The sequence below is a fragment of the Anopheles ziemanni genome, chromosome 3 (genome assembly GCF_943734765.1).
Source record: "Anopheles ziemanni chromosome 3, idAnoZiCoDA_A2_x.2, whole genome shotgun sequence".
Taxonomy (NCBI): domain Eukaryota; kingdom Metazoa; phylum Arthropoda; class Insecta; order Diptera; family Culicidae; genus Anopheles; species Anopheles ziemanni.
Window position 1 is genome coordinate 1826254 of NC_080706.1, and position 26561 is coordinate 1852814.

Genomic DNA, 26561 nt, shown 5'->3' on the forward strand with positions numbered 1-26561 from the left:
ATGGCAGACTACCTCGTGAAATGTTTTTATTTCTAAACACTCGTTGTAAACTTTTGTCGAACCTATTTTATGTCAAAGTTCCGAGCAGAACCATTTGGTAGGTGCAGACGAGAACAGTTTTTTTTAATTTGTGTGATCGTAATGAAGTTATCGAGCAACTAAACCATATTTGCTTAAAGCCGAACAATATTGTATATATGTTGCGTAACTAAAGACAGCAGATGAAAACAAAATCATTTTCATCCAAAATTAACCGAACTCAAAATCGGGACTCAGTGGGTATTTCGGAGAAAGTCCACGTACCCACCACTAGTAAGCTATAATGATGCATTCGAGTCCCATAAAATATTCAAATCTGCTATAAAAGCTATTCACGCGCGTAAATTTAATATCCACCACTTGCAAAACTTTAAAAAAAATGAAAATTATTTGAATCTGCTGGCAAAAGCATTGTTTTTTTGTATTTTGTAGGTAAACTGAACAGCTTAATTTTGAAGATTTTAGACAAGGTTATCGTGCTCAGCACGGACTACGATCGGAAAATATCCGTTCGAATCGAGCTTTTTTTTACTATTCGTCAAAATAGGTATAAACTTGTGCATATCCTTTGCATAATGATTTACACATCATCGTTAGTCCTTACTTCTCAAATCTACCCGATGAAGCGCGGTGCCTGTGATGGCCATCGTTCTCATTTTCTCTCAAATAAAGTCACAGTGGGATATTACTATTGACTCCCATCGGCATCAACAAAAGCAACTTTTACTCTTACCGGTGGAAAGGAATGAGCTCTTGATCCTGATCCATAAGCTTGTCTGTAACCACGATGCGTCTTTCTTTCCGGTCGGCATTTTGCTTTATATTTCACATTCGGTTCCTGCTTGGCGCGGCCCAAAACGGACACGAACAGAGTGTAACGGAGCCACGAGTTGTATTGTCGGTGTACATGGTAGCATGATCCCTGAACAACAGTCACCCGCCCGACCGCATGGCACGACCGTCGCCTAACGACAATGTAGGAACACTTTAATCCTTATTTAAGGTGCATAACGAGGGTTTGGGAGATTAGCAAGCAGACACAACACACTACTTAACTTTCATTCGACTGTAAACTTTCAGCTGTGTGTGAGCCGGGGCTCGGTTTCTATCTGTAACGTCAAAACGACGCTTCTCCATTTGTGCAGAGAGTATAAAAACCGATATATTGTGAAAAATACATTCCATTACATTTCATAAACATGACGACTTACTTATCCGGGTTTCAGCTTCGTGCTTCACACGATGTTTTCAGGACGAAAAAGAATAATTACATTTTCAGAGGTATATATAAATTTAATATGAATGAAGCAATACAAACCACGTGAACTATAGTGTGAAAGATAAATATTATATTTCTGTTCGACTTTCCCCCAATTTCGTTGATGGTTTCAAGTTTTTCCCCGTTCTTATGGGGACGAGGTTCTCCGTTAGTAAAGGTTGGCATTCATTTGGTGTGGTGTGTATTAAGATTTATTGAATTTGCGCCGTTTTGTCTCTGTTGGTTAACTTTACGACGCGTTATGGACGAGTAGGGTGCACTTTGATAGTTCCCGCAGAGGGGTTGAAAGGGCGCATTGGAGAATTCGTCTCGGGAGAAAACATGTGTTCAACAGCTTTTTCGAGTGTTGTGTTGTCTCCGAGATCTTTGGATTTACGGGAGGTTTTATCGATTTTGAGAACAGTGAGCTGGAATGTGTGGTGTACGAGTGAAAAGTGCGTGATATGTTTGTTTAATAAATGCTATTCAATAAACTCACTCCATTAAAAATGTGAAAACATTTACTGCAGGCATTGCGATTCTCCCAGTGAGGGCAACGTATTCATGTCTAAGGCATTATGTTTAGTTTGTGTAAAACTATCCATCCACATCCCGTCAGCATGCAAAATGGATTAAGCATTCCGTTAGCAGCCCACCTTGCGATTCCGTCCGAAATGGTTGAACCGTTGCGTTTCTGCAGCATAATCGCAAACTGCGCGTTGCCTTTTCCTGTGGCATAGAATTTCTCTACGTCGCGTGATTTCACCGCAGACAAAAACAGTGACGTAAAAAACGTCTTTCCGCTGACCACTTGATAACCTTTGGTGGGGTTTTTTTTAGCGATGGGGTGATTGTAAGTTGTCATGCTTTTACGAGCCGCTACAATTGTTGACCCTGCCTGTGGGTGCTTCCGTTGAGAATTGTTCCACAACGCTTGCCACAGTAAATGAAACCGATTGCCTGACCACGAAAGTAACAGCAGTTTCAACAGCAGACGATTGGTTGCCAGAGGCTTCGAAAACGGGCCTACTTCGCTACTGGTCCGTCTCAATAGAGCGACATATCGTTTGTGCGATTGTAATCTGAGTATTTGCCCGAGAAACGTTAGCCAGAGATGAATGTATCATATTTCGCAAAGCATTGAAGCGATCCGCACTTACGAATCTATATATATATTTTCTTCATTACACTGTGAGTTTGGTTGATAAATAATTTAAAAACTGTGTCTGAGTTGTTTAACGCTAATTGTCCTATCAAATGAAAGCCTTTAAGTATGCTTCAATGAGGGCAAATAATATTTACACTGATAGAGGAACCATGTTGTGGTTGTTTTTTTGGTGAAAACGATAATTTTTCGTTGTGATAACGATACGAAGCATTGCGAAAGAGCCGTGAGGCTGGCGAAAGGAAGGAAATCTTTCTGTGGAAACGAAACTTTAAAATCAACCGTCCCTTCTGTTGGTTCAAGCAGGATATAACGCAGGACAAGGTGCGGAGAGGGAAACAGTGAACGCGTGTACGCGTCCTGCATGTTTCCAAAACGTGTTTGGTGTAATAAAATTTATCGCTAAGCATAAAAGAAAACAGAACTTTGTCGTTGGTGGCACGGGTATGGGCATGGGTTCAGGATCTTTTTTTCTATTCTAAAGAAGGGAAAACCAGCATCGTCACTAGCCAAACAACGCATGTCCTTTACGAGAGCGGCCTTTAAAGCAGGGCGAGGTGGAAGTTAAATAGAAATCGAAAGATAAACAATAAACATAAATGATTACTCACCTTAGCACTTTCCCCCCGAACGCAGCGCGGGGAAAAACTAGGGAAACGGAAAACAAGGGGACAGAACAGAAGCCCAGGGGACATCCATCGGCAACGAACGGGGAGGCATTCGTGCTATCTGAATCCACGAAGGGTTGGTTTTTCTTATCCGTGCACGTGCAAAGGCAGGAACGGAGATGGTGGCTAAAAATCTGTATCTGATTCCTTCTGCTTGATGGCTTTCATAAGAACATTGCCGCAGCAGCTGGTATGTTATTTTTATGATATTGTTTTTACTTTATCACTTTTGAAAAACAAGAATACAACCCAAATAAGAATGAAAGGAAGTGATTTTTTTCTATAATGATAGATATTTTTAAAGAGAAACTGATCGAAAGCTGATTTATTACGTTCTACTTTTCTAAAACAAAGGTTTATTAGGATATTATAGTTTACAAATTTTCAAACCCGGTGTCACTGAACGAAGATACGTTAAACCCAACCAGCCCGGAATTGAGTTCCATTTGAAAATTGAGCAGGCCGGAGAAAACTCCATACAAAAAAAACCAGCTCTCTCGGACTTAGCCGATTTTTACGATGCCACACTCGATGATTGCCGTCCGCAGATGCCGCGATAGTGGCGGAGACCCGTCGCTCGCGGACTTAGCAAAATTTTTCGATCCCGCTCTCGAACATAGCCCGCCGCAGATGCCGCGATAGCAAAGGAGCGTCCTTTTTGTGCGATCGAACGAGCGCGACGATGTGCGTGTGGATGTTTTTTCCCGTTCGTACGGCGCATCTCACACGCAGAGTTACTTTGACACATCGAAGTAAACAAAGCAGCACGGTAAGTTCGCTAAAGTTTTTCGCTGATAATTACATTTTATTTCTACATTTCAGCTGTTATAGGTTAATATTTCGCTTCATCAATCAACATTCAACCATTTAACATACGATTCTGACCAGTTCGCGTCGTATTTTAACCACCGGAGGGCGATGGATCCTGTACAGTGAAAACGTAAACAATCAGGTAAGCAGTGAAGTGAAAGTGTTTCGGCATTAGAAATAGTTTATAATCATAACATTTCTAACATTACTATTCACCATCATCAGAGCAAACTTTTGTCGAATTGGTGGTTACATCAAGTGTTCACGGATATGCTTCAGGATTAAACTGGTTGAAAAGAGAAAGGGCTTGTATTTTTCGATTATCGAATGCATTGCTGTAGGACCGGCATTGAAAATAAGGTGAAGTAATGCCGAAGCAATCAAACCGATCATGCAAGTGTGTTGTTTTCCAGAATGTTAATTAACGTTTAATCAATGTTCTGTTTTTACAGCACCAAAAGCAGTGCCCTGTTTCTTCACAGAATATTAACGACATCAAGGGCGTAAACAATTGATTCGTCCAGATAGTTCTACACGTTTTCGAAACTATTTATGGAATCATCAGTTCATATCAGGTAAAGTATGAAGTGTTTGTCATGAAATAGTTCCCAATGTGTTTACATAACTGAATTACGTCATTTCAGCAGCACGGGTAGCGGATAGTATAGTTTCGTGCACAAATTGATACCAGCGGCTTCAACTTCACAATACCGATAAAGCGTGAATGTTTTGCTTACGCGGTAGGATTTGCTGTGCAATCAGCTGAGATTTGCAGGAAAAATGATTGTCTCGAAATAGTCAGTTGACATCGTGTGACTAATTCAATGTTTTCGGTTCTTTCAGCTACACTTGCTTCTTTCAGTGGTGCTTTCCGATCACACTTCAGTTTCAGAATGTGCTAAAAATCAGGCGTTGCGTGTTCAGAGCCCCAAAATCAAAGGCGAATGACATGGAAGACAGTCGAAATCCTTTAGAAAAGGTACAAACAAGTGTGTTTGGATAGGTTCGGTTTCAGGCTGTCCTTGCAGTAGGCGCCGACGCGTGCAATCAGGGGATCAGAGCCGAGCGACGTGTCGAATTATCTATAGGTCATAGATTCAAAAAGTTGCTGCTATGGAGCATGTGCATTTCCGCAGTATTCACCTAGGCGAAAATCAGCATGTGCCCGAACAGCAATCGGCTGTGTACCTCATCGAAACTTCGGCAATTGCAGAGAGATATCCGCGGAAGAATCCGTGGCCTGTAGATACCTGCTTTAGGTAGAAGTAAATCCGCCCGTGCCTCCAGATTCTCCGTAGCACGATTTTGAGCAATACACGCACGTCAAGCACATCACGGAAAAAACCACCAGGGTAGTATCCACGATAATTTGCATCTAGGTATCGGATATTGCGCTAATGTGAAAAGAATATGCTTCTGTGTTGATGAAGGTGAATATCGGTTGAAAATAATTGGTAATGAACATATATTTATAGATATTATATTTTTTCTTCTCTTTCAGCAGCAAATGCTTTTTTGTATTCGAGATAATTAGAAGAAATTACAAGCAACGGATTACCGTTGCAAACTATACAGGTAAGCTATCTATTTAAAGATAAATTAAACAGCAGCTACACACATGCCGTGAAGTAGTTCACAGCATTTTTTGGGTTGTAATTAATAATATTTTTGATACGTTGTAGATCATTTGCCGTATATAAGACCAGCACCCCTTAGATGCGTGTTTCGACAAGGAAGAAGAAGATCTTAGCTTCCTCAACTAAATTTCTAGTGATACGGATCATCATCATAGAAGGTACGACTAGCAATTAATTAGTAAGCTCATATTTTATTATGTTAGGACTTACAATCTTGATAACACAGAACGGAATATTTGGCGTGATATGGTATTCCATAGCATACCATTAAAAAGAACAGTCTTCTTTAGTTTCGTGGCCAAACATTTGCTATTGGTATTCATTCATTTGTTGTAATCTGCATGTTGTTTAATGCATACCTATCATATCTCAAAGATTTATTATCATTTTGTAAAAAATTGATATCATTTACAATGTATATTGCTAAGCAATATGTAATTTAATAACCGTGTTTAGTTAATATCATAATTAATTAGAATCAATCGTCTTTAGTTGATATCGTAAACATTTAGAATCAAAAGATTTACATCATTACATTAAATTTGGGTATGAATAACAATGTATGTTGCTAAAAAAAATGTAATTTAATAACCGTGTTTAGTTAATATCCCAAACATTTAGTATCAAATCTGCTATGTTGATATCATCAACCAAAAATATTAACTCGTTAATGCTTTTCACGGGAATAGTTATTTATTTATGTTTTTTTTCTTATATTTCATTTCAGATTTATTATTTCATCCCACGTTGTAAACATTGAGAACTACCAGCGAAGAAAATGGTAAATAAAAAGAAAAATAAACTGAAATTATTTTCGTTCAACGTATTTATTCGGCGCACGGGCTGTGACGTCACAGCCAAGCGTCGGAGTGAAAGAAACAAATACACCGCGGGGAAAAGTAACTCAAGGCCCTGGGGTGCTCGCGCGCTCACCACTGAAATAGGCCGCGAAGACGCTGCTATCGCGGGGAGTTGTCGCTGTCGGCTATTATTTGCAGATAGCCGGCTATAACCCGCTCAACTCGAGTTTATCGCATTCAAATGGGTAGTTGGGAAGTATCTGAGCCTCATTGTCGTCCGCGATATGCGTAGATAGCATTCCGCCAAATGTGGACGATTCGATACGTACACGAAATGTGACACTTTTCCTCGCATACCCTCAACTTATCCTACCCTTCTTCTCCTTCTTTGCCGTTAGTTGCGTTCTTATTTCCCTGCGTTCTAGTAAAGTGTGCAGTCCGTATGGAATCTATTCCATTTCGTTCCTTGAGCTTTTCCTTTTCGCTTTTATGCTGTCCTTCTTGGGCAAGAAAATCTATTCCAAGTTGTAATGCGCCATGCATCGCCATGGCACAGTGCGGAACATAAAAAAAGCAACACCAAGCTGAATTGATGCAAACTATTAGAGCCCATCGAAAGAAACACCTTTCGGATGCAGTGCTGTATCCCAAAGTTCTTGTGTGTTGTTCAACAAATGTGTCATTTGCGAACAATTTCTTGTTGCTGAAATCTTGTAACGCACTGTAAATGTAAACGGTGTTGCTTCAGTCTGCGTGACCGAGCAGGGGATGAGCATCGACCGCGGTTTTTCGTTCCTGTTAGTTCGCATTTGTTGCTCGTCGGGTTCGGTTCAGATTGTGGCATCAGCGCAGAGTTGAAGGAGCATTGGTAAAGAATACGCCGTTTGTTTTGCGGCGTTTATCGTCCTGTCCTGGAAAGCGCTAACGGGCCGCGCACGTGTTCACGATTTCGCATTTAGTTTCCGGTACAGTGCAACCGTTTCGAGCTGGTGATTGAGTCATTCGATGCCGATATTATGCTGTGTTGACTTGTGGCACGTTATTCAAACTAAGTGTATAACTTAAAGAAAAATATTACACTGTTGAGATTATACAATACAACTCAAGCGTTTACGAGGTGAAGAAACCGTTATCAAAGTGATTTGATTTATTGAATGCCTGAAACGAAAACATCAAATTAGCCTGTTCCACCTCTTCGCAATCGAAGATGACCTTGCCTCAAAGATTCAACATTTGCTGTGATAATCCGTGCTTGTCGTGATTCCGTGCTTCTGTGCTCAGGATTAGAATCGCGTGTACAAAACCTGTGTGTGTGTGTGTGTGTGTGTGTGTGTGTGTGGAATTGTAGTTTCACTGACTCCCAAGCCAGCCCAATAATTGAAATCAGCTTCGAGAACTGTACACCAAAAAACCCCCACCACACATCGTCCACATAAAGTGCCGCGAAAAAAAGCCAATATGTTGCGCTTCGGAGGACTGAAGTATAAGAAATTGAATAACGCCACCCTTCCCGGGGAAAGTCGGAACGAGTGCGGAGGCACTCCCTCGAAGGTGGAGAGGAAAATGAGAAAATCTTTGCCCCCCTCGACGCTGACGACACCACCGGCGCAAGATCGACTGCACAATCAGCTGAATGGAGGAGCAGCTATGAAAAATGTAAGAAGCTTTTCCAGTCCTGCAATCTCCGTATGTCTCCTTATTCTTGGCAGCCTGCGACTTCACTTCCACTGTTCCCTAGATACACCTGGTCGTTCGAGACTGCGAGATTTTGTTACAGCATTTTCTTGGTAACATGATTTTTTGATAATTTGCTCACTCGAAGGCATATGCATTGTGGTCCACGGTACCCGCATCAATTTCGACGTAAGCCACTTAGGAGCTTCCTTGGCATGATTAAGACAAGCACATGCCTGAAGGGAAGGCTGCACAAGTAGCATGTGTAGGGTATTAAAAATTCATAATTATAAACGGAGCATGAATGTCTGAGAGAAAAGTATGGACGATATGCATGTTGATTAGACAATCTTCTTTCCAGCATTTAGTTTCTACAATGTGTTGAAACTTTAAATGACAATTGAATTTGAGGGAAATTTCTTTATAGACCAAACAAATGACCCAGTCTTCGTAAACATTTGGATAAAGTACAACGTTGCTTATGGATGTTCTTTACTTAAAAAAAAACGTCATGCTGGCATGAATATGATGGATGACAACATTAATCAAGCTTCATTGGAATCCACTTTTTGGTCATGAGTTTATGTATTTTCCATGACATCAAAATGCAAGAATCAACAAAAATGTAGATGAGCTACGATCATCAGCAGGAAAGAAACAACAATCTGAGATATTGGCTTACTGAGAAGATATTTTGATTAGGTTGGGAAAGGTTTAAATAAAGCTAAAAAAACTCATTCATCATTGTAGGACATTGTTTATTTTTCTTAGGACGTACTTCTTTCATGGCGAAGGGGACTTCAAAAAAGGATATACACTCGCTTGCATAAATTGATACCAGCAGTCATTAAAAATGAGGGCCATTCTTCTGAGATGCTCGATATTCTCCAAGCATGTTTAAAAAAAACGAAAAAATACGGTCCAAGTATTTGCAGTTGGAAAAGTCAAAAACAAATGAGGTGGAAACGGTTCCCTCTTGGCTGTGATTTATCATTTTTGAGACCGCGCTTCTCCATTTGTCCTTCGGTTTCGGTTGCTCATCTTCTGTCCGGTCATTCTATCGGGAACATAAAAATCAGTTCAAGTTGGAGGAAGGAAGCCTCATGGAAGCCAAAAGTGTCAAATCATCGAGCAGATTGACGATGAAAGTGGGTTCCATCTTTGAGCGGGTCGTCGTCGTGGAATATTCATCGATCTACCCTTCGTTAACCCTGCCTCACGAAGAAAACGAACGCAGACGAATGGGAATTTGATTCGTTGCCGCCAATAAAACCCAATCGCCGTGCCAGCCCGTGACAACGACCTGGCCGTGGACTGCCATCGTCTTATGGCTGATTAATTGAATCAATTCCATCGATCACGCCCCAAATTGTGTCGTTGGTCATCACGTATAAAGTCGGAGTGGATACAATCACGCGTCGGTAAACAAATTTGTACGGCGAATGAATTGTAATGAAGGTTGGCCACCGTGTGCGTGGAAACTTTCCCATCCCTCGACGGCTAGCAGAAGCGTGAAGTTTTCCGTGGAAACATGCTGCCACCAAAGGCCTCCATCCTTCCATCCTTACCACTCTACCCCCTAACGATGAACGCGACGTGACAATATTCTTCTAATTTAATTTGAACGAAAAATTTAACGCTTCCTCCATTGCCATCGCCGTGGAGGATGGAAAGGATGGAAGAAATTGACTTTCATGCACACTACTTTTCCTTCCTTTCGACCACAGCGAGGATGTCACCGTACACCGTACTGGGTTACGTAAAGCTATACTTGTTGGTACACTCGGTTTCCACCAAGGTTCACCGGTAGAAGTCCCAGGTGAAAGGGTTTTCGTATCACGGTAGCCAATGTTGTCCGTTGGAAAAGGATGTTGTAAGCCGCCACGAAGAAGTACGTTAGATTCCCTCGTACGTTACGGTGGCCTCCCAGAGCCTCAATTTACATGCATATAGCTATGCTGCGTATGGATGGGGGATACTTTACCTTCTCCTTCCTATTATCATGTGCCAAGCGATATCTGTGTGTACGTTGACCGGTTCCCAAGTCTTTCGACATCCGTTTGCTTTCTTACTTGGGGTGAGAACTTTTGTGTGAGAAGTGTCATGAGTTTTTTGGTGGAAGAAAGGGAGAAATCTTTTCGTCAGACACCTTACGATAGATATGTAATCCGTTCGAGGTTCTTTTCAAATAAAGCACACACTAGGGATCTCGGTGGAACGCTGATTAGCGTTACAAAAGCTGCACGTATAGTTTATGACCCGGGGTCCAAATGGGCTCAACATTGGCTACACTAAGTCGGGAAAATGCCACAACTGCTTTTACCGCCACCACCCCTGATGTGGGGCGGTCAGAAGACGCGGATGACTTTGAGCTGGTCCTAAACCTTTTGTTAACTTGGGATGGGTCTGGTTCGAGGTGATACGGACAGGTTGTAGTGGAAACCACCAGCTAGGGGAAGATAAAGCCTGAAATAATCCATAAAATTTTACGATCGTCCTTTTCGATTCGATGAGGTGTCGTTTTTGGCCTACGACATCGATGCACACCGCCTGGAACTGTGTGTCCGTTTGGTGATGCCACTTTCAGGAGGATTTGATCTTTTCTTTTTTTTTACTAAGGTCGGTGAGATTAATAGGAAAAAGGTTGGCTAACCAAAAAAAAAAATCACCTGAGTCAGGTTCTTGCAGTAATTCTCTGTAGTAACTATCTTCGAGGGAGCTAGGGATTCTTAGAACCTCCTCCAGGTTTGTGGTTTTGAATCGTGGAACCGTTATCGCGTTTACCCATCGGAAATCAAATATTCTCATCTCGTCCGAGTCCGGGGACTCATCTTAAACTCATCAAATTGAACAATGCGTTTGTGTGTGTCTGTCGGGGGGTTGTTTGCAGTCATGTGAGTCATTCGTTCCATGTTTCCACGAGCAACGATGCACATTTACCGAGCGGTGGCCATGGGGTCGGGGTGTGTGTGCGTGACAAATTGTTCTATTGGTTGTGTCCGGGGTGACACTTTACGACTTGGCGTAATTAAAATTCTTAGATAACGCGTTTTGATGCCAGAAACGACCACCGTTAGGAGGAGTCCTTGGGGTTGGAATGGAACAAGTTGATTAGGTGTTGAAGTTGGTGCAGTAAGAAAGACTGGGAGAGGCAGTTGGGAAATAGGTCCTCTTATCTTCTCCTACATGACAAAGGACTCCGAAGAATGACGATTTTTCGCCCCGCGTGTTCAGAGATAGAACGGGAATGCATTTAAAGACGAAAACGGACAAACCTCACGTCGATCCCTATCTCGATTGCGGTTGTCACCTCGGGGGCCGCTAGGAGGGACCCTTTTTCCGGTGTTTTTCTATGCATTTGTGTGTGTGTGTGAATAAGGCACGCACACGGTGTGATAATGCGTTCGTGTCTAATTTATAGCTCAACTTGTCCGTTGACACTTTCCTTTTACAGCAGTGCTTTAACGCGCTTGACCATAGACCCCTAGGAAATGGTTCCTACACTTTATCCGATGCGAGACATGGACCCTAACCTAGACGACCCAGCCTTGGGTTTTTTAGCTCTCCATATCTCGGCTGCAACGCCCTAATGAGATGCGCGATCGAGGAGGCACGCCGTCGACGCTTTTCGAGGCGTCGAAGAAATGGTTTATCTTCACGATGCAATAAATTATTTGATTTGGTTTTACGGCGCACAATCCATAAGCCCCAGGGACGACGGACGAGATGGATCGGGCGTGCTCCACATTCTCCACAGAATTTCGTAGGGCCCTCGCTTTTTTTTCGTTGTTGCTCAAACTTGCCACTCCGACGAAGGAAAACCCAGTGTTGTATGAATTTATGGTGTAGGAATTAAGATAACCACTTAACGCGCGCGCCGCATGCTCCCGACGGCCATTCCGCCACGTGCATTTTTTTTTGTTCTTAATTGACTGGCAGCCATGTCTCATTCTTTTGACTTAAAACAAATGGTTTAACGCCTTTCGATTGGCGGATGTGTTCCAAACACACAAGAACGGCACTCATGTACACATTCCACACGAACCGGGATGAATTTTTATTGCAATGCGATGTTTTGGAAAATGGTATCTTTTTTGGAGCCAAATGAGACTATTTTTAAAATCTTCAAATGGTGCCAGTGGAATAACAAACACACAACCGATAGCGGTATTATTCAAACACCTCACAGAGAGAGCATCGAAAAGATGCGTTTTATTTGTGGCCCGTCGAAAGGTGGTGTGTTTTCTTCGATCAAAGAAAAGTCACATTACGGATGCGGCGGCACCACTTACGAGGAAAATAAACAGATCGACTCGAACTCGTTCGCAACATCGGCAAACGATTTTGCTGAAGCCTGCCCCAATTAGTCTCGGCTGTGTGGATAAACAAATCGGGGCGCCCCCATTGACTTCCGTGTGTCTCCTATGGCGCATCGAATGGCTTCGCTCGATGGCCAGGAGCGGGGCAAATTGATGTTTGATGAAACATTCTACATGCAAATGGAGTTCCCGAGTTACTTGCCGTCGGATGGAAAATGTAATTGAAGTCCATTTCTCTCGGGACCCGCCCCGGGTTTCCGGCGGGGAATTCAAGTGAGCACGTGGCGCGCCAGATATGGGACTTCATCGTCAGCTGCTGGCCGGTGAACGAAATTCGCCACCCGATACAATCTGCTCTCGTTTCCGAAAGAAGGCTGCCCGATTGATGCACGCCTCCATTTTTTTTTAAAGGCAATGTCGCCCACGGATGACGCATTTGGGAAATCTGTGTGTGGCGCACGCGAAATTAAAATGGCTTCTTTTCGGTCGGAGCGCGTGTCTTGCGGATGTTGAAGCTGCGTCGCTGCTACTGACGTTATTGCCCCTCCTGTCAGTCACAGTCACAAAGGGGGTCAGGGCCCTGTCAGTGTTTCATTTCCCGCGAGGGGGGGAAAAGACGCATGCCAGTAATGTCGCGTGCATGGCTTAAAAACCCGGTGGAAAAGTGGTCCGCAACCGCAAGACGTGGTGGAAGTGTGTGTTTGAAAACAGTTTTTAATTGTGTGAGCCGATTCGATTAACTTACCCACCAAACATTGCCCAGCATTCCGGACAGCCCGGATGCATTTAATTTTGGGAAACATCATTCCACCCGGGGGTCATTATTGGCTGCTTATCGTTTACCTCCCTGTTTCCCCGAGCCCGTTTCGTTTACCGGGGTGATTTTCGGATGTTGTGCTGGTAAAACATAGAGGATGTGGCCCCTTGTCATCCAGCGTTCCGGGCCGGGACGGTTTCGGGTAATGCACGGGAAGGAATGAGTGAGTTCGAAAATTGCTGAAATAACAACTCATGCCTAGAACCATTCAAAACAAATGTACCCTTCCAGGGGTTTCGACGATTCGGTGGGGTCCTCTAGGTCCAGGGGTTTGCTTTTTCGTTCAAGTACCTATTACACAGACACACACACACACACACTCACAAAAAGGGCGGGCATCAGCTGCTCCGAGGGAAAAATCGTAGAGTGCACTTGAGAAGGAAGAAAGCGAAACGTTGGGAGGCCATTGTAAGGGAAACGGTCCATTCTTCTTCAATTATCGTACGCATTTCGGAATTGATTTGATGCGATACGAATTCGGGGTCCCATTTGCTTCGCTCTCTCAATTTGGCCATGTGTGTCTTTGCAACAGTTTTCCCTACACCATGCCTAGAATTCCGCCATAAGAACGCGTGAATCTGATACGATACGATTCCCGGGTCCGGTACGATCTTGTTGCTGATGATGTTTTCCACCCACATCTGCGTTTGTGGCGGGCGAAACGAGCAGGAAAAGCCTGCCAACCTTTCAGGCGAGCCCACTGTTCCTCCCTCCTCCTCCTCCAACAACAACAGCTCACCGATGCGTATAAGAAGTGGCATGGAAATAATGTTATTTATTTACCACATCATTCCCGCCCGCAACCAGGGCAGGGAAGGGGCCACGAGGGCTGTCGTTGAACAAACAACGCTCGAACAACGGCACGTCGTTCCGGGACGCCATCTCGTCATCAAATTTCGTTCGATATGCATTTCACGTCGACGACGTCGCCGGAAAGAATGCCTCACGCTCGGTGACACTCTTTGCTTTCTTTTAAATCGACACTTTCACGCTGACAAAAGTGCCACAGGAATTTGTTGTCTCGGACCGACGGTACCGTCTTGCGTTTCTTCGGTCCATTATTAGGCAAAAGCCGGTGCCGGTGCCGGAGCGCTCTCCCAAACCGCCTGGCTTCGCAAAGGTTGGAATATTTGTGAGTTTTGTGGCTTGTGTTGGGAGGAAATTGGAGAAAAAAAAGAGCGGACACACGACCTGCAGTTTATTTTTCTAAGCTGTCCTTTTTCGACGATTCGTTGACATAGGATAGGATGCATGTCGGGGAAAGGAAACCCGTACCAGAGTTTCCTGCTTCCATGCTACATTTCGAGGAAGCGTTGTTTGCGAATAGGTGCGTGCTTTACTGTGGTCTTGACAATGACGCCCCTTCCGGTTTGATGGAAGATGTTCGCTCCCTAAATTGGGACCAAGAAGCTTGATTGCTGTTGTGACAGCCAAAGAGACGATTTAATCTGGTTTCCTTGGGTACAATGGGTGCAACAGGAGCATGCAGTTTGTTGCACCCTTCGAAGTGAATGAGAATCAACCCGAGAAGTTTCCTTCCCCTTTTTTTTGCGACCCTTTGGCATCATCTGTGTGACCTTTCAATTGGCAAATAAATTAACATGGTGATTTTTTTTGTTTGTCTTCCAGGTAAACGAACCGCGCAACACACAGGACCTGAAGAGGCGTCGGAACCACCTGATGCTCATCGTTGGCGGCCTGTCGTCGTCGTCGTCGACGTCCGGGAAGGCACCATTTTCCGACACTGATCCGAAAGCCAAGTCGTCACCATCGTCCAACTGTAAGCTGCTCGGAGGACGGTTCGCCTTCGTCGACAGCAAGCGCAAGATCAACTGTAAAACGCGAATCTACAAATGTATCAAGCGTATCCTCAAACGGAACAGCCAGGGCAGTGGAACGTCTCCGGATCTCAAAGGAACAGGCACCGGAACCCGTCCGTGTCGGCAGCCCGCCTTTTGCACACCGAATGCGGCGGACTATCGGGAGATTAAAACGATGCTGGAGAAACAGAATCGCGAACTGGAGTACGATGTCAATTTGGCAAAGTGCGTCGAAAAGCCGGCATTTGTAAGTTTTTAGAATGGATTCAGAATGTCAAAATCTTGTTACTTACTCTACTCTTTTTGTTCTGCAGATTAAAAAAATAGCACTGAACCTTCTGCAGTCAACCATAGCCGAGGATAAGGAGGAGGGTACACTCGTCCTGCAACGGGAACAGGTGGCCGCACTGACCGGCTCCATCCAGGGCGACCTCGACCGGAGTCGGGAGTATCAGCGACTGCTTGGCGAGAGCTGGTACCACGAAAACCTGCCCCGGAACCTTTCGCTCGATCTGCTCACGGACAAACTGCCCGGCAGTTTCCTGGTGCGCAAGAGTACCACACAGCCGGACTGCTACGCCCTGTCCCTGCGCGTTCCTCCGGGATCGGCGGGCCCTCGCATCGCGCACTACCTGATCGTGCGTACAGCCAGCGATGGGTACAAGATCAAGGGCTTCCAGAAGGAGTTCAGCTCGCTCCGGGCGCTGATCGTGCACCATTCGGTGATGCCGGAAGCGCTGCCAGTGCCGCTCGCCGTGCCGCGACCGGTGAACCTGGTGATGAAGACAAAGTTCGACGACGACTACGAGACCGTGTTCGACCTGGCGAGTGCGGCTCGGGGCCAACATCATCTGGCCTAGGCGGAAGTGACCCGGCCCAGGATTGGCCTGGGAAGCAGCGATTACCAAACATGTTTTATTACGTTTTAGTTACATTTCCAATGCGATTCGTTATCCCTTCTATTTTTTTGTCCAAATGTCTATAATTATGAGATGAGAAATAAATTATTCTACAAAGGTTACGACTCTAAAAAGCCTCATTTTCGAGGAGTGTATCTTTTTCTTTCTCCGTTTTTTGTTGGCTAGGGTCCCGCGAGATTAACGCATGCACGCACATTTCTGTGGACGGATGGATAATTGCAGGTTATGTGGCCGAATATATTTTGAGAAAGCTTATCCGAACGGGAGGGACAATGCTCATTAGCTCTAGCAAAGGCAAGCACGCCGATACCATCGAATCCCTTCCTGCCCACGTGTTTTAGAATAGGCATTGCTTAAGCATTTCCCTTGAATGATCGGTCGGTGCGCAAGGCGGAACAGCTCTATGAAGTTCTTCCACGCTGACCACATGCAACCCTGGTGCGCGCTGAAGGGCAATAAAAATCGACACCGGACCGCTATGAAAAATGTGTTCCAGCCCTAAGAAAGATCGAGGCGTCAAAGTTCCCCATGGGACGTCTGCTAGCATCCATCCTGCTATGGCCAGTTTCCGGTGCATGTGGGTGCAGGTACAGATGTGTAGCAGGATCGGCCGAGTGTCCATCTCTAATTGGCTGCTGTGTGCGTCCAGCGAGGGTCGATGATGAAATTTGTCGATAGTTTATTATTATATGGGTCTGCGTTTGACGATGTAAGAACGGTGCGTTCGAACAGCTTTATAGTTATTTTATAACGATGGCGATTGGAGTTCGTGACAGAAACATATCTATGCTTGCTGTATTGTAACATGAACATAGGGAAGTTTCTTATATTCTATTCCCTTGTACAGTAGAACGTATCAAAAAAAAGATTCGACGTTTTAAACCGAAAGGCCAAAGTTATCAACTCAACTTCCAAGGCTTACATAACAATTTGCCGCCGGAAAATTCCTAAAACTGTAATAATTAGTAACCACTTGTATAGCGCCTTAGCACTTGAACTGGAAAAGAACGGTGACTATTGAAAACCACCGAAAAATCATGGATTTCACACATGGATGGGCTCTTTTGACCCGCTTTCATAGAACACGGCCCTCGTGCAGGAGGCCGCGTCGTCGGAGGGTTTCAAGTTTCAGACACTGAGTTCGGGACGAGAAAAGAAAATTTTATGAACAAACACAAAAAACTTTATGAACACATATGTACCACAAGATACAGAAAATGAAACACGGAGGAAGACCCTCTAGAAGAAAAAAAGAAACATCTGCATATTGTCGTAAATTAAATCTATCCAGCATAACTGGCGGCCCGCCAGAAGGCTAGTTTTTTTCATCGTGGGAACTAGTAAGTCACATTTCCTCAATGCTCTATCTTTTGGCTCTAACGTGACCTTCAATGCTGGAGAGGCTCGACTTATCGTACACGCTTAACTAAAAACAGATGTTGTGTAATTAGATTTTTCCAATATTTCCATGATCGTCGAAGAAACTATTCTCCATGTGAAACTGTTTTTCTTCTTCGAAAACATACGGGTGAAAAGGTTTCATTCAAAATGAACGTGTGAATAGTTTAGGAAAAGGCAAAGAGGAATTTTACTAGGCAGTTAACTCTGTGTAGCTTTTAGTGTGAAAATCCTGGTAGAAAGGTTCGGGATTTGGGCAATCGAATGCTGTCAGGATATGATGAAGACATCATTATTGTTCTACTGATTCATGCGGTTTTTTTTCTCTTTGGATCGGATAAAGAAAACCCGACAGGTCGAACGTCATGTGAACAAATCTTGGATCAAGATAACCACGATGGACGAAGTTTTCCCCAGAACGACGTCAAGTTTTCTTATGCCGCACCCCAGGGCCCAAATGTGTCCGTTGGGGATTAAGGAAATGAAGTCAGCTACCGTGTGTTTCACGACGGCCAGAAGGAAAAGACATGTGACTACCGGAGAACGGAAAAATAATTGACTGTCACTTCATTAAATCGGCTGCTTGTCAATTTCTATTTGTCCGTCATCGCACCATCCGGATCGTTTGCGTTCTCCGGATGGTAAGTTTAGTTTGGTTTATTGGGTCGAAGATGATATGTGCCATAAGTGAGGAAAATGCAGCTAAAGATACTCGTACCGATGTTGATTCGTAACCAAAGGTTATTAGTTTCATAAAGTTTCTACCTTTTAATGGAGTGTTTTTTTTTTCTTACATGGACCAAAGTTCTTCATCCATCAATGATCGTAGAGTGGCTTATGATATTCTTTTTCTCGCACGGCATGAGGTCCGTGCAGCAGATGATTGGGACCAATGGGAAGAAAGTACAGCATCGCGATGAACCGGGCATCCTATACAACGTGTCTATGCTTTGTGCTCCTTAATGGACTTTTAAAGCATCTTTCATTCGAATTGTATGCATCCAACAAATAACTGGAGTTGAAGGATGTTTAACCGAACCTCGTCGTCTATTGTTACCCGCATATATTTTTTCCCCATTTTAAGCGTACTGAGAAAAGGACGAAAAATGATCGTTGGCAAACTCATGAATAGAGTGTGCCTTTTGAAACCTCGAACACATCGGATCCTCCACAGGAAAGGACCGTATCGAATGAGGAAATACATAAACGAGGACCCGGGAAGGAGGACCGGAGGGTCTCATTTTTCTTGTCTATTCCTAAGAACCCATAGAAACCTACCGGGATGGTGAATATGGTTGTTGAAAACGGACAAATACGAAGAAATCTTGGGAAAGTATGCTTCCAACAATATATGCATGTTTTTTGGAAGTTGAAATTTGGCCAGAGTTTTGTAAAATTGTCTCTACCTCAGTAATCAGTCCTAGCGTGAATATTAAATGCTAAAGACATAGTTTTTAATCAATCCTTCATACAGACAAACATATTTTAACTAACTGCTTCCTAAGACATGATAAGACATCTACTTTAAAAACATTGACCCCTGGGGCGCGGCTTGAGCGGACTACCAACCAGGAGATTCAAGTAGTCCTGATGAAATAGAAAATCGCAAACAAAGATCTCCGACCGTGACAAACAACCCAGCACCCACTTCAACGAAGGACGCGCCGTACCGTACAGGGAATTGATCATCATTGTTTTGGCAATGGTGCTTCGAGCGACAAAGGACCCGAAGGTATCCCGGTGTCCATAAATATCCTTTTTGCTTGCTGCTAACTGATTTCCAACGAAGAATCGCAGTTCAGGTAAGCGTTTGAAGGAACCTTCGTCAAAGGTGCAAGGACACACAGAAGGATAGCAAAAGGGAGCAACGATCGTTTTGTGTGATCCTGATGCATCAGGGGAAAAGGGAAAAGATTTTTCTTTTGACCACACCAACATCGACATCGAGTCACGAGAAGCTAAAAATCATTTTAAATAAAGAGAGTACCTGGATTCAATTCATTGCTTGATAGCCTTTTCATTTCTATCGCTTGGTATCTAATATGTTTTTTATACTTATCAAATAGTACCGGACCCGAAGAGAGAGAAGGAATGCGTGTTGCCCGAAAATGATTTATTTTTGCAGCGTAACATGATTTTCTGGTCGAATGCTAGGTGTCTGAATTTTCTGAAGGAATAAGTCGGTTCCGTGTTTGAGACCAAGGCTCACCCTTCGTAAGCATCATCCTAGAAAAAAGACTTTGTTCAGATGTACATAGTAAATTTGAATAAACATTCCATGAAGGCCGATGAACATTTCATGAAACATTCGTTTGCCTCTTTATTTTAAATGCATGATGCTTGATGAAAATTATTCATAACTTTGAAATTATCCATCTGGTTACATATTGTTTACTAACTATAACTAACTAGATAGAAACATTTGTGCACTAGGCCAAAATTACGTTAACTTAACGAGCATTTGTTCAGTCTGTTTAAAATAAAGCGCCGGAATGTATGCAATTATACGAATCATGTAAAAGCTTGAGTTCTAACCGAATCTAATCTGATTCGGAGCTGTCAAATGGTACCATTCCGATAGAATTCTGCCATCTCTATAATATTGACAGCCGGTTTCACACGTGCGCTTTTAACCAAAACAATTGCAAAGATCTCAGATCTATAAAGTGTCGTTTGCAAATAATTAAAGAAAATGTTGAAATCACATCGTCTTTTTGTCGGAAACATCCCGAAAGGGACTACCGAAGAAGAGCTAAATGCAGAATTCTGTGCTTACGGTGTTGTTGAATCGATAGAAATTAAACAGAAGTCCAATCCGGCCAGCGATGTGGTTGATATCTTCGGTTTCGTTACATTGCAGGCAGACGATTATACTGTACATTGTTGTAAGTATTCGGTGACGAAACTATGCTTAGTTCAGTGAAGAGTAACTTGCAATTCAATCAACAGGTATCAAAGAGTTTAGCGAGCAGAAATATAAAGGTGTGTATTTGAACGTCTCCAAAGCAAAGGAATCATTTTTAGACCGTTTGAAACGGGAAAGAGAAGAAGCAGAGGCACTAAAAGAATCTGCTGCTTCGTTGGAGCCGTACAAAAAATTAGCTGTTGAGGAAAATGTTGCCAAGTCTCCCGAAAAGTTGCCGACGTTGCCTACGATATCGAAATCGAATGAAAGCAGTTCTTCGGAAAGTTCAGAATCAGAAAGTGAAGATGAAGAAGAACCTAGTCGAGGCAATCAAACGATTACCAATCGACAGCCGATTGCAAAACCGGAAGGTGAGCTTGTGAGAAAGTGGAACCAAGAAACTTACATCGAGCATGGCAAACTGAAAATTATTCCCATCACGGGTCAGGTAGCAGACGTGATTGATCGATCAAAATCTCGTCAGAAACAATCGGAGGGTAAAAAGCTTGGAGAGCAAGCTCGTATAGCCGATGAGAAGCGTAAGCAAGGTTTGACCAAACTGAAAACTGCCTACGAGCAGCAGAAAAACGCCATCAAAAGTGCACTCTCGGGCGATTCGGTGAACAACAAGCGTAAGATCGCTTTTAGCGATGACGAAGACGACGAGGAAGGCTCGTCAACGAAACCGAAACTATCTCTTTTCAATGGCCAAGATGATGATGATGGCTTTGAAGGCAACTTTTCGGTTCGCAATCAACTGGAAGGACAGGAGGGACAAAAGCTTCACGAAATGCAAACAACGTACCATGCAGACAACAGATTTCGCTTGGATTCGCGGTTTCTCGATCACGACGACAAGACTAAAGGTGAACGGAAACCTCAGGAGAACATAAATGATAAGGATAGGCGAAAGCAACTGGAAATCCTATCAAATGTGACGGGAAAAACTCTGGGTGAAAAACGTAACGACAGGTATGATATCACAACATTGATAAATTTGTTCGAACGTGTGCTCATGAAGTGTATGTTTTCAGTAAAAAAGCTCCACAAATGCAACGCTTCGACCCGTCTCAAAAAGAAAAAACTGATCAAGATAAAGCGCCAGAAAAGCCAGTAAACATGGATGAGCTGAAAAAGGCTGAACGGCCAGAAGAGGAGTATAAAGTATCGGAACAGAAGTTTTACGTCGTTTCCGATGAACTGTTGAACTCAATTAAAGGCTCCGCGGCGAGAACGGATAACAATGAAGGGTTTAGTCTGCTCTCGATGTTTGGTAGACCTGCTGAAGATAATCCGAGCGCGGAAGTCACCAACGAGGATGTCTATGAAGCTGATGAAGAGATGCCTCTTCAAAGCGATGCCAAGTTTAAATATGAGTCGTCGGACAGTGAAGAGGAAAACCAAGCTGTCGAAGATCATAAGAACAGGATGGAACAATTTGAAGATGGCAAAAGTAACAAGCAAACGAAAGAGAATGATAAAGAGAAGGATGAATCGTGGAGGGAAAATGTGGCACAACGAAAGGCTGGGTATTATTACTCCAGGCAGGGAATTTGGAAGGAAAACTTCTTCTTTCTTCCCGATGACGTTCGTTTTGATGGTAATGATCGGAATATAAAGTTGGGGAGATATAACAGCAGCAGCATTGAACATTTTTGCTTTTTTTTTATAGAAGGACGAAAATTCTTCGGCATTCATTCCGTTCCTGCTGGAGAATCTGCTACAGGTGAAACAAGAGAACCCAATGCAGAGGAAACGAAGGGCAATGTTAAGGATATTCGTAAAATATTCAAGAAGCGTCGACAACGTGAGGAGAAAATCGTTCGAACTAATTCGAAACGAGTTTTCAAAATGATGAAGAAAAGGACTCTACGAAAATGAAGTATTGCTTGGAAAATAAACAGGTAAATAAGATATAATAGCGTATTGTACTGGGGCATGCCACGTTTGGCATTATTTCAGAGCAATTACTCCTATCTACCCAAGAATTGATTTTGTTATCATTGAGCTCCACCTGAAGTGCGATTATTGATAGCGAAGATTTAGGTTTTACAGAGCTGAAGAGGGGTATTCAAATTTTGTCTTATCTTGTCTGTACCTTGCATCAATCAATGGTTTTGCTCATATTAAACAGTGTACCGTAGAAGGAGCAATACTAGTCGCTTTACAATTGTTCAGCAAGATGGAACGAGGTCGAGTGTTCCTATTTGTAGTGATTGTCACAATAGCAATTCCTCTAACCGCCGTATCAGCTGCCGATGAGAAGTGTGATCTTCCAAGAAGCCTTCGAAGGGAAATACAACAATACCAACCGGTGGTGGATCAAATATTCGAACGAATTGTATCGGGCGAGTTTGCTGGTAAAACATGGGAAAGTTTGCTGGATTTCACTGATCGGTTTGGACCGAGGTTGTCCGGTTCGAAGCAACTGGAGGATGCAATCGATTTCGCCGTCAAAGAAATGATCAACGATGGACTCGAGAATGTCCACACTGAAGACGCACTTGTACCGCATTGGGAAAGAGGTCGGGAGTGGGCACAATTGGTTGAACCGTTCCGTAAGAATCTGCCCATGCTCGGGTTAGGTAGAGCTGTCGGCACACCGCCTGAAGGCATTATGGCTGAAATAATCGCTGTGGAATCGTTTGACGAATTCGAAAGCTTTAGTGCTGAAGAAGTGCAGGGTAAAATAGTAGTTTTTGCACCAGCATGGGTTGGCTACGGCCCAACTGGTCGTTACCGTTACGAATCGGCTTCAGTCGCTGCAAAAAAAGGAGCTATTGGAGTACTTGTTCGTTCCATGACGCCGTTCTCGATCGGGACTCCACACACCGGCACCCTTCGATATGATCCCAATGTGCGCCGTATTCCGGCAGCTGCAATCACAGTTGAAGATGCAATGTTACTCCTTCGAAAGTTCCGTCGTGGGGATCGTATGGTTGTGCATCTAAAAATGGATGCGGTCAACCTTGAACCTACAATTTCGCGCAACACAATCGGTGAGCTGCAAGGCTCAACATTCCAAAACACGTCCGTGGTAGTGGTTTCGGGACATATGGACAGTTGGGACGTCGGCACCGGAGCATCGGATGATGCTGGTGGCGTGTTCGTATCATGGAAAGCTGTAGCTTTCCTCAAAGCCATGGGGTTGCGCCCGAAACGTACAATCCGAGCCATTGCTTGGACAGCCGAAGAGCAGGGTCTGGAGGGAGTGAGTGTTTACGAGAGGCAGCACGCGGCAGATGAGAGAGAAGAATTTAACGTATTTTTTGAATCCGACTCGGGAACGTACGAGCCTACTGGGCTCGATTTTTCAGGCAACCCGGAGGCTCGTTGCATTTTTGCAGAAATTGCCAAGTAAGTTCCTTGACGAAAATGGAGAACAGTTTCTTAGAATATGGTAATATATTATCTACCATTTCTAATGCAGACTCATGCGTGGATTCTCGGAGTTTACCTACACAAATGGTACCGTTGGATCCGACATCGGAAATTGGGTTGGTCGAGGATTTCCAGGAGTTTCGCTGCGTAATAAGAATGAAAATTACTTTTGGTACGTGGACGGCTACATATGCATCATATTTTCGTAAATTGTCAACAGAGCAGTAATTCTGATTGTATAACTTTTTAGGTATCATCATACAGAAGGCGATACGATCGAGCTGGAAGATCCGGAAGCTTTAGATAAAAGTACAGCCCTGTGGGCAGCGACGGCTTACGTTATTGCCGATTTGAGCATCGATATACCAAAAGAACCTGTTGGGTACAGTCCTAATGCTTTGTAGTGCAATGTTGAATGCAAAATCAATAGAGTTTGTTATACTGTTCAATAAACATGGTTGAATGTATATTGGTTCAGTTCAGAGCTGCAACTTCTATCTTATCTAAAACAGATTTGGTTATCATTGAGCTAGCGAAGGTTTTGATTTTACGGAGGCACACTCGGTTAAAAAAGGGTATTCAAATGTTGTCTTATCTTACCTAGTGTACGTCACATTACTCAATGGTATCTAATTGGCCAATTAAATTGATATGTTAATCTAATTAACCTGATAACGCTTGTGTCCTCATAAAGCAATGTTCCATCGAGGCGAGCAATGAGCGGAGAAATATTACGAGCGATGTTCAGGATTTTCGTCCATACAAAAAATGATGAAGAAGAGTTCGTCACAAAAGTTTAGCAAGTGTTAAGCATGTGTTGGGTAATAAAGGGTAACATTAGTTCACTATTTCATGTCACGGTAGTCACTTTATTGGTAGAATTTCAAAGCAATAACTCCTATCTGCCAATTCATTGATTTTGTTATCTTTAAGCTGTACCTGAAGTGTGGTTATTGATAGTCAAGATTTGAGTTGTACACTCGGCTCAAGAAGGGTATTCAAATTTTGTCTTATCTTGGCTGTGCCATATACTACTCACCGATTATGTTCGCATAAAACAGCAGACCATCGGTGTGAACAATACTAGTCTCTTCGAAATTATTCAGTAAGATGGAACGAGGTCGAGTGTTTCTATTTGTAGTGATTGTCGCAATAGCAGTTTCTCTAAGCCCCGTATCAGCTGTCGATGAGAAGTGTGACCTTCCAAGGAACCTTCGAAGGGAAATAAAACAATACCAACCGGTGGTGGATCAAATATTCGAACGAATTGTATCGGGCGAGTTTGCTGGTAAAACATGGGAAAGTTTGCTGGATTTCACGGATCGGTTTGGACCGAGGTTGACCGGTTCGAAGCAACTGGAGGATGCCATCGATTTCGCCGTCAAAGAAATGATCAACGATGGACTCGAGAATGTCCACACTGAAGACGCACTTGTACCGCATTGGGAAAGAGGTCGGGAGTGGGCACAATTGGTTGAACCGTTCCGTAAGAATCTGCCCATGCTTGGTTTGGGCGGAGCTGTCGGCACACCGCCTGAAGGCATTATGGCCGAAGTAATCGCTGTGGAATCGTTTGAAGAATTCGAAAGCTTTAGTGCGGAACAAGTGCAGGGTAAAATAGTAGTTTTTGCACCAGCATGGGTTGGCTACGGCCCAACTGGCATTTATAGAGGTGAATCGGCTTCAGTCGCTGCGAAAAAGGGAGCTATTGGAGTACTTGTTCGTTCCATGACGCCGTTCTCGATCGGGACTCCACACACCGGCACCCTTCGATATGATCCCAATGTGCGCCGTATTCCGGCAGCTGCAATCACAGTTGAAGATGCAATGTTACTCCTTCGAAAGTTCCGTCGCGGAGATCGTATGGTTGTGCATCTAAAAATGGACGCGGTCAACCTTGAACCTACAATTTCGCGCAACACAATTGGTGAGCTGCAAGGCTCGACTGTCCAAAACACGTCCGTGGTAGTGGTTTCGGGACACATGGACAGTTGGGATGTCGGCACCGGAGCATCGGATGATGCTGGTGGCGTGTTCATATCATGGAAAGCTGTAGCTTTCCTCAAAGCCATGGGGTTGCGCCCGAAACGGACAATCCGAGCCATTGCTTGGACAGCCGAAGAGCAGGGTCTGGAGGGAGTGAGTGTTTACGAGAGGCAGCACGCAGCAGATGAGAGAGAAGAATTTAACGTATTTTTTGAATCCGACTCGGGAACGTACGAGCCTACTGGGCTCGATTTTTCCGGCAACCCGGAGGCTCGTTGCATTTTTGCAGAAATTGCCAAGTAAGCTCTTCGAGGAAAACGGAGAAGAGTTCCTTAAAATATGGTAATATATTGTCCATCATTTTTAATGTAGACTCATGCGTGGGTTCTCGGAGTTTACCTACACAAATGGTACCGTTGGATCCGACATCGGAAATTGGGTTAGTCGTGGATTTCCGGGAGTTTCGTTGCGTAATAAGAATGACAATTACTTTTGGTACGTGAACGGCTACATATGCATCATATTATTGTAAATTTCCAACAGTGGAGTAATTCTGATTGTATAACTTTTTAGGTACCATCATTCCGAAGGCGATACGATCGAGCTGGAAGATCCGGAAGCTTTAGATAAAAGTACAGCCCTGTGGGCAGCGACGGCCTACGTTATTGCCGATTTGAGCATCGATATACCAAAAGCTCCTGTTGTGTACAGTCCCAGGGCATTGTAGTGCAATGATGTAAGCAGCATATTAGACAATGTTACTATGATCAATAATAAAGAACCAATAATGTGGTTCATGGAACGGAAATCCGTAAAGAGTTAGAAAGAAAGTAATTCAAGAAAAAGGCTGAGAGAAACGTAAACAAACATCTTTCCCGATGTCTCCCGAGTGCACACATGATGATCTCGTTCGCAGATTAATTTTTGTTAGCGGAGGCTGCTGTCAACGAGCATCAGTTGATGT

The 26561-nt window shown here is 43.7% G+C and overlaps 4 protein-coding genes across 4 annotated transcripts; all 4 read left to right on the forward strand.

The window, feature by feature from the left end:
* Nucleotides 1–7835: 7835 nt before the first annotated feature.
* Nucleotides 7836–15867, forward strand: LOC131289142 (uncharacterized). Its single transcript, XM_058318349.1, has 3 exons — nucleotides 7836–8033; nucleotides 14817–15254; nucleotides 15322–15867. The coding sequence occupies exons 1-3, from the start codon at nucleotides 7836–7838 to the stop codon at nucleotides 15865–15867; spliced, it is 1182 nt and encodes a 393-aa protein (XP_058174332.1).
* A 4098-nt stretch (nucleotides 15868–19965) lies between these two features.
* Nucleotides 19966–22196, forward strand: LOC131287168 (probable RNA-binding protein CG14230). Its single transcript, XM_058316194.1, has 4 exons — nucleotides 19966–20210; nucleotides 20275–21202; nucleotides 21265–21830; nucleotides 21903–22196. Exons 1-4 carry the CDS (start codon nucleotides 20018–20020, stop codon nucleotides 22109–22111), a joined length of 1896 nt encoding a protein of 631 aa, XP_058172177.1. The 5' UTR covers nucleotides 19966–20017; the 3' UTR covers nucleotides 22112–22196.
* A 216-nt stretch (nucleotides 22197–22412) lies between these two features.
* LOC131289147 (carboxypeptidase Q-like) lies at nucleotides 22413–24015 on the forward strand. Its single transcript, XM_058318353.1, has 3 exons — nucleotides 22413–23587; nucleotides 23661–23783; nucleotides 23862–24015. The coding sequence occupies exons 1-3, from the start codon at nucleotides 22413–22415 to the stop codon at nucleotides 24013–24015; spliced, it is 1452 nt and encodes a 483-aa protein (XP_058174336.1).
* Nucleotides 24016–24609: 594 nt separating this feature from the next.
* On the forward strand, nucleotides 24610–26324 carry LOC131289149 (carboxypeptidase Q-like). Its single transcript, XM_058318356.1, has 3 exons — nucleotides 24610–25896; nucleotides 25970–26092; nucleotides 26171–26324. The coding sequence occupies exons 1-3, from the start codon at nucleotides 24722–24724 to the stop codon at nucleotides 26322–26324; spliced, it is 1452 nt and encodes a 483-aa protein (XP_058174339.1). The 5' UTR covers nucleotides 24610–24721.
* Nucleotides 26325–26561: the final 237 nt, after the last annotated feature.